Below are 8,006 nucleotides of genomic sequence, written 5' to 3'. Positions count from 1 at the left end.
TTGATACCATGACAAGAATCATGAGGCTCCATCTAAAAACCAATTGGTGATTAGTAGAGTTACATATGTTCTTATTAATGGTTGAATATTCTTACACTTATTCCATGTGGGACACAATAGTCTAATACGCTACAAATACATATGTACATGATTTTTTTATTTTGTTTGCTTTTCTTCTTTTTCTCAAATTTAAAAATTTTAAATTTGTATAATTTTAAGCAAAAATGATGGTCTTGCAATGACCCATCAAAAAAGATTTTAGAGACTAAAACCAACAGAATGCGATTATCCTATCAAAGCGTGATTTTAAAGGCAAAAAATAATACTAAAATGATGGTATGCAATATTCCCATCAAAACTTTGTTATAGAGGCCAAACACGATACTAAAATGATAGTCCCATCAAAACGTGATTTGAGAGGCAAAAATTGATGCTATGTGATGGTACAATAAAAACTTAATTTAGAAGGCCAAAAACTATGGTTTGTTATGATTTTGCGATGGTCCCATCAAAATGTAATTTTAGAGGTAAAAAAGATGCTAGAACGATGGCCTTGTAATAGTCTCATGAAAACTTGATTTTAGAGGTAAAAAACGATGCAATTTCGATGGTCTCATATCAAGACTTGATTTTGAAAGTAAAAATTGAAAAAAAACTTTGCATAATTTTTTTTAAAAATGCATAACTTTTCATACACTCAATTGTCTATTTGAGATGATTCTTTTCATTTGAATTTGAGTATTTTTTAGATCTACGCATTCCAAATGTTGCAGGCCGTTTGCTTGCACTATTTTCTCTAAAAAAATTATTTTGGCACCTAAATTCATGTTTTTAAATTTTACATAGTTTTGCATCAATTTTGACATATGTTTTCATTGAAATGCATTGTTTTTGCATCTGATTCACTTTCAAAATCAAGTTTTAATGGGTCTTATATAATTGCATCATTTTGTCTCTAAAATCAAGTTTTGATGGGACTATCATTTTATTTGAAAGTTTGTAAATTTTTTAGAACTGGAGACAAAAAAACCAAGCAAAATCGATAAATCATGCACAAATATATTTGAAGTTTATAAATTGGTATTTTAAGTGAATATTTTTTTTAGATTTAAGTTTTGAATTGGATTTTGAATCATTAAAAAAAATGATGGGTGCTTCAACGATGATAGGAGGTGGCGATGTCAGTATGTGTTGTTTTAGATGAAAAATATAAAAAAAATGGATGAAATAAATGTTTAAATTGAGTGAAGGAGGGATTATTTGGCTGTGAGTATTTCGGTTTTAGTGAGAGAGAAAGAGAGGAAAAATTAGGGTAATTGAGTGAGTGGTAATATTGTAAAAAAAAAACTTGGGAACATATTTTTCCAATAGTTTGTAAACTTGGCATAGTTTTTAAATATGTGGTATTAAATGCATAGATCTTCAAATTTCCCTTCCCAAAACTAATAGACCATCAGACACAAATTTGCACGACCAAATACCAACTCACTCTTTTATTAATTGGCTTTTGTTTGTTGATGTGGTTGGTCGTTGGCACGTTGATTGCCTCTTTGGTTTGACGTCGGTATTTTTATAGGAAACTTCTTTTTACAGCGAAGAAGGGAAAGGGAAAGAAATACTTTTTTTTTTTTTCCCCTGTACCCTTCATTTTTGACCCGGTTTCTTCTAGTTGCCATTATCGGCAAATTGCATTATCAAACATTCATATTATATATATGGGCAAGTAATTATATGATATTTTTTGTTTTTGTAAAATATTATTTTGGTAGTCCGTATTTATAAATAGTGTTTATTTAGTATCGTGTATTTTAAAATTATACATATTTGCTACTCTGTATTTTAAAATTATATATATTTGTTACCCTAAATTCAAATTTAATTAAATTACTCTCAATCATGCTAACTACATATTATATATAACTGATAGTTTGGTCATATTGAAATTTTTTTATCGATTAGGATATCAAATTTTTATGTTTTTAAAATACAGGATAATATATGAGCATTATTAAAAATAGAGTGTAATATTGAGTGTAATAGAACGATATTTGCAAAAACAAAGTTCCAAAATATTCCCTGTATTTATATATATATATATATATATGTTTATTAAGCCAATATAACACAGGTTTTCTCTTATTACTTAATGAAAAAACTACACAATACAAGCTCAAAGTAACGTTAAAGGGAAACAATGAACTTGTAAACACAAGCACTCATTTCATCCGCTGGAATAGCAAGTACATATATATATCGAAATATATATTTGACTAAACTTATTTCGATTTATTATCATAATCATCTCAAACAAACAGATCGAGGTATTCTTCGACAGTGGTGTATTTGACATCTGGGTAGAGTTCAGAAGCCTCCACTCCAAACGATGGTTCAATTTCGAAGTTGGTATGGTCTCCCTTCACAAACGCCGAGTGGTTGATTGATAGCACAACGTTGATTGGGATTGGAGCCTCTGAAAACAAAACAACGAAATGAATGAATACATGTCCCAATTGATTGATATTTATAATGATGATTGAGTAAGATTTAAATATATAACTTTTCATATAATTAATAATAACTGTTCACCACCTTGGATGTCTTTGAGAAGCTGCTCCTCTGAAACGTAGACTTTCTCCAGAGTTTTACCGATCTTCTTCTCCCAAAGGGCAACGAGCTCATTAAATGAGTAACTGTTCTTTGGGGGCCTAATGTAGAGTACCTTGTTCAAGGTTCTTGGGTCATCCACAGCCCTCATGGTGTAGGTGCCAATGTCATCCTCCTTGTTGAAAACAGCTATATAAACAAATTCCCAAAATACAAACAGGGTCAACAATGAAAAAAATACTTGTAGTGATTTGAGAGCGCTTCTTCACCTGTAGTATAATAATATATACATAGAAATGGTAAAGGAGACAATCATGAATATTAACATGATAAGTTTAGTGTTTAATTAGTTACCCTTGGGATTTCCATCGCCTAATATAATGACTTTGTCTCTAGGAGGGGCAGTGGCTCCTGGCTGAACCAATGTGGGAAGAAAATAGCCAGCGAAGCAGTTGCAAGCGACGTATGTGTAAGGGATGCCTTCAGCCTCGACCGCTCGCCGGATTTGGGACTTGACTGCGAATGCTGATTTGGCCGGCTCTACGGCATGGTTACGATCGACATCGGTCCCAAACTCCGATGGGAAGAATCTCTAAAATCATCGAATAACACACACACACACCACACATTATAATGTGAGACATACCAATGTATCTGCCAGTGCCTATTCTCACACCAAATTAAACAATTGGGAGATTATCGAAGACTCATTTGTCATAAAATGTAAATACACTATATATCATATAATATATTTAGAATTAGATCGTTGAGAGGCTAAAAGTAAATCACGGTAAAAATAAAAAATGAAAACAGGGAAAATCAAAAGATTTAACATTTTGAGAGAGGAGATTCAAAGTCACCACCACCAACCTTAACATTGCCAGCTTCTTTAATGGCAGCAATGATTTTAACCTGATCACCCAACTGCATGTGACCCACCGTTGATATCACCACGTCAACTTGCTTGATAGCCTTTACCAAACTCTCATGCTCATAAAGATCACCCTGCATTACCATTAATCATGCATAGGTATACATACCGTATAATCACACGTTAATTCAATATATACAAGTACAAAATACCAATATATTCACAAAACACACATAACATATACATACGTGAAGCAAAGTGACGCCCAGGTCTTTGAATTTGTGAACGAGTTGTCCCTTAACAGGGTCATTCAATGTGCTCTCCCTCACCAGAGCAAACGTGGGGTACCCTGCCTTGGCGCTCGCTTCCACCACGAACTTGCCAATGTAGCCAGTGCCTCCAATGATCAAAACCTTGCTCTTTTGATCAGCCATGTTTTTTCTTATTTGGTTTGAATTGCAAGAAAATAGTGGTGAAGTGTATAGCTTTGGTGTTTAGATGAGTTGAGGATGATCTGGTTTTATATATGGGAGGAAGCGCTAGATTACCAAACTAACCTTTGTTGCCAAACCACGTGTACAGCTATAGACTATATTAATGGTGGAGTTCGTAGGCGGTCACCTCGTGGTGAATCATGATTCAGTTGAGTCGCTTACACAGGCAGCAAAGTCCGTATTTTTTCTAGAAGTCTTTGATTTTTTTGTTCAAATGCCTATATCACCCCTGTGTATCTAACCCAGTATGGAGCCAAAAGGGGGTTAGGTGAGGGATGCACTGGACTTTTCATGATTTTATCCGACATCTCATTATGGTTTTTTTTTTTTTTAAAAGTTATTATATGAGATTTATGAATTTAATCACATTTATGACTTTTTTCTAATATTTTTGTAACAAATCATTATCCTGACATATTTTTATTACTAATTATAGTTTATTAAAGTAGAAAGGTAGTCATGTAAATGTGTATATTTATTTATTTATTTGATCAAGAAGGAATAAACTTTATTGAACAAGACAAACATATACACACAAGGCTCCAGCCAAACCGAATCCAACAATCAGTCAAGAACCAACCCTCATATTACATACAATTGGAGCTTCTTCAAGAAGACCTTGAAAAGAGGGGCATCTTTCCTAATCTGAACCATATACATTCTATATTTCACTAAAGTAATAATCTCTTTGGCTATACAATAAGCTGATAGTGAATAATCATCAAATAAGCACCTATTTCTATTCCTCCAAATACTATAAACCACAGCAGCAAGAATCATATTCAAAGTGAGACTAAATCTGTTATTATTCCCAGCACTAAGACTGACTGTCCAAGCCGAAAACTTAGAAGACCAGGTAGGAAACCCAATCCAGGTGAAAATAAAACCCAGCACCTTCATGGATAAACCGCAGTCGAAAAAAAGATGTTTGTGGCTCTCCAAATGCTCATCACAGACAGGACACAGAAAGCTAGACATCTGAATGTTAGCTTTAGCAAGATTATCTCTGGTTAACAGAAATGAATTAACCACCATCCATAACACAAATCTATGCTTAGGAAGAATTGAACGACTCCAAATAGCTCTTTTATAGGCTACCAGTTGCTGGTTTAAACTACTGTTATACAACTTAGCAGGTTTAAACTTTCCAGAAATACCAGCTGCAATCACCTCATCTTTGCTACTTGTTCCTCAAATGGCAGAGTTTTCGCCAATACCAGCTGGTGTCCTGCTTCAACCCATAGCTCCAAAAGTCAGCCCCCTTCAAATATTCATGTTGAATCCATTTAACCCACAGCGTATCCTGTTTATTCGTGACTGCCCAGACATATTTAGCTAGCAAAGCTCTATTCCATCTAGACCCATCTCTAAGACCAAGTCCTCCAAATGCCTTAGGAAGACAGACCTGCTGCCATGAAGCTAAGTGCAGCTTACTGCGAGTCCCCGAGGCCCCCCAAAGGAACTGCCTACACAGCTTGTCAACCTCCTTGATAATGCTTTGAGGAAGAATAAACACGTTCATCTAGAAATTTCTCAAACCAAAAAGAACGGAGTGGATGAGAAGCAGCCGGCCAGCATAAGAGAGATGCTTGCTAGACCAGGAGAAAAGTTTAGTTCTCATTTTTTGAACAATTATCTCACAGTCCGAGTGCTTCCATTTAGTAGGCCTTAAAGGGACTCCAAGATAATGAAGGGGAAAGATCCCTTCAGAGAGGGTCATGAGCTGACAAATCTCTCTTTTATCCTCTACAGTAACTCCTCCAAAATAGATCAGAGACTTCATGGAATTTATAAGTAAACCAGAAGCCTCACTAAACAACCCAAGAGCATCCTTAAGAACACTAACAGCCCCAATGGTGCCTTTGCAAAAAAGAATTATGTCATCTGCAAAACACAAGTTAATCAAATTTATGCTCTTACACATCGGGTGAAACCGGAAATGAGGAGACCTGGATGCCCATTGAATACTTCTAGTCAAATATTCCATAATGATCACAAAAAGGAGCAGGGACATAGGATCCCCTTGACGTAAGCCTCTTTTCCCCATGAAACTACCTTGAACCCGGCCATTTATCAGCAAGAAATAATTAGTATTTCTGATACAGTTCATCACCCAACCTATAAACTTCATAGGAAAACAAAAAGATTTCAAAAGGTTTTCCAAAACAACCAATCAACAGTATCGTATGCCTTGCTTATGTCAATCTTTATAGCACAGCGGGGGGAAGTTATCGCTCTACCATAATTCTTAATAAGATCTTGAAGAATCATGATATTGTGAGCAATAGACCTACCACGAACAAAGGCTCCTTGATTGGACTGAATAAGAGAAGGAAGCACCATTGCCAACCGAGAACATAACAACTTAGCCATGACCTTATAAAGAGTCGAACAATAGGCAATGGGCCTGAAATCAGATGCCTTAGCTGGATTAGAGACCTTAGGGATCAAAGAGATGGTCGTTTCATGCAGCTCCTTAGGAAACTTCCCTGTAGCAAACCCATGCTTGACAGCTGAGCAAAAATCCTGACCAATTTCCTTCCAAAGCAACTTGAAAAAACCTGATCCATAACCATCAGGACCAGGAGATTTAGTGCTAGGAATACTATATAAAGCATTCTTTATTTCCCTGTTAGAGAAGGGAGACAAAAGAATAAGCTGTTGATCAATAGACAATTTGGGGCCCATATCAATACAGCAAGGGTCTATTGAACCAGAGGTCGGCCTAGAGGAACCTAAATGATTCTTAAAGTGATCAAAAAAATGGTCCACCACCATCTTAAAGTCATCAATAAGAACTCCATGATCATTTATATAGGAAACTATGGTATTCTCTGCCTTGCGTTTCTTTAGAAAAGCATGGAAAAAAGATGAGTTCATATCCCCCTTCCTAATCCAGTTAATCTTGCTCCGTTGAGCAAGAAAACTATGATACATCTGTTCTTGTTTATGAAACTCAGCAGCCTTCTCCTTCACCACCTCTTGTAACCTGAAATCTTGCGGATTAGCTTGGGCCTGAAATTGGGCATCTTGAAAAGCCACCGAAGCTAACTGGTATTCATACCCCACATCACCAATACAGTCCCTATTGAACTTCTTAAGCCTGTGCTTCAGCCTAACAAGACGGATAAAAATAGCTCTCAAACCTGATGCTTGAACAGGGACCTCCCAACTACTTAACACCACTTGCTTGAATTCAACATGGTTAGACCAGAAGTTATAGAACCTAAACAACTTGCTTCCCATAGTCACCAAAGGTATATTAGAGACAATACAAGAGCAGTGATCCGACACTACCTCCCACCGAAACTTAGCCAAAGTCTGAGGAATGATGTCTAACCAATCCTCAGTAATGAATACATGATCAATTTTTGAGAATATCCTGGCTGATCCTTCCTGATTGTTAGTCCAGGTGAAAAATGACCCTATACTTTTGAGAGCTTCAACATTGGCATTCACTTTCCATCCAAGAGCATCGGCCAGCTCAAGACTAGTAATAGCATTGCCCCCAGATCTATCTCCACTAGAAAAGGGAGCATTAAAATCTCCAAGAACAATCCAAGCCTTAACTGACAGCGAGATACGAGTTAGATCCGTCCATAGGCTTCTTCTCTTCTCTACTGTGTTGTACCCGTAAATAAAAGTGATAAAGAAGCAGCTCCTGTAGCCCACCATCTGAACTTGACAATGAACCAACTGAGGTGATTCTTCCAAAACAGTCAAGTTAGCTAACCCCTTCCTCCACAAAATTAACAATCTCCCTTCTATTATCGGACTGGAGTAAAACTCCTAATTAGGAAATTTAAGTTCCATGAACTCCCTAATTTTATTCCCACGCAATTTAGTTTCCAATAAACCACTAATTCCAATCTTATTTCTCCTAAACATTTCTTGAACTAAACTCTGTTTATTAACACTATTCAGTCCCCTTATATTCCAACTTAGGAGAGAACACTTATCCATTAGCTAAATTTCCTCCAGAATAGTCACTCCTCCTACCGTGCACCTGTTCCTGAAGCACACCATACTGATTATTC

General features: G+C 36.1%; 1 protein-coding gene across 1 annotated transcript; it reads right to left on the bottom strand.

The window, feature by feature from the left end:
- Nucleotides 1-2,120: 2,120 nt before the first annotated feature.
- On the bottom strand, nt 2,121-3,983 carry LOC133803975 (phenylcoumaran benzylic ether reductase Betv6). The gene is made up of 5 exons (XM_062242124.1): nt 3,724-3,983; nt 3,475-3,609; nt 2,959-3,196; nt 2,590-2,793; nt 2,121-2,470 (listed from the first exon to the last, which is right to left on the bottom strand). The coding sequence occupies exons 1-5, from the start codon at nt 3,907-3,909 to the stop codon at nt 2,304-2,306; spliced, it is 930 nt and encodes a 309-aa protein (XP_062098108.1). The 5' UTR covers nt 3,910-3,983; the 3' UTR covers nt 2,121-2,303.
- Nucleotides 3,984-8,006: the final 4,023 nt, after the last annotated feature.

This window comes from Humulus lupulus, chromosome X, assembly GCF_963169125.1.
Source record: "Humulus lupulus chromosome X, drHumLupu1.1, whole genome shotgun sequence".
Lineage (NCBI taxonomy): Eukaryota > Viridiplantae > Streptophyta > Magnoliopsida > Rosales > Cannabaceae > Humulus > Humulus lupulus.
This window is presented reverse-complemented; position numbering and strand designations above follow the sequence as displayed.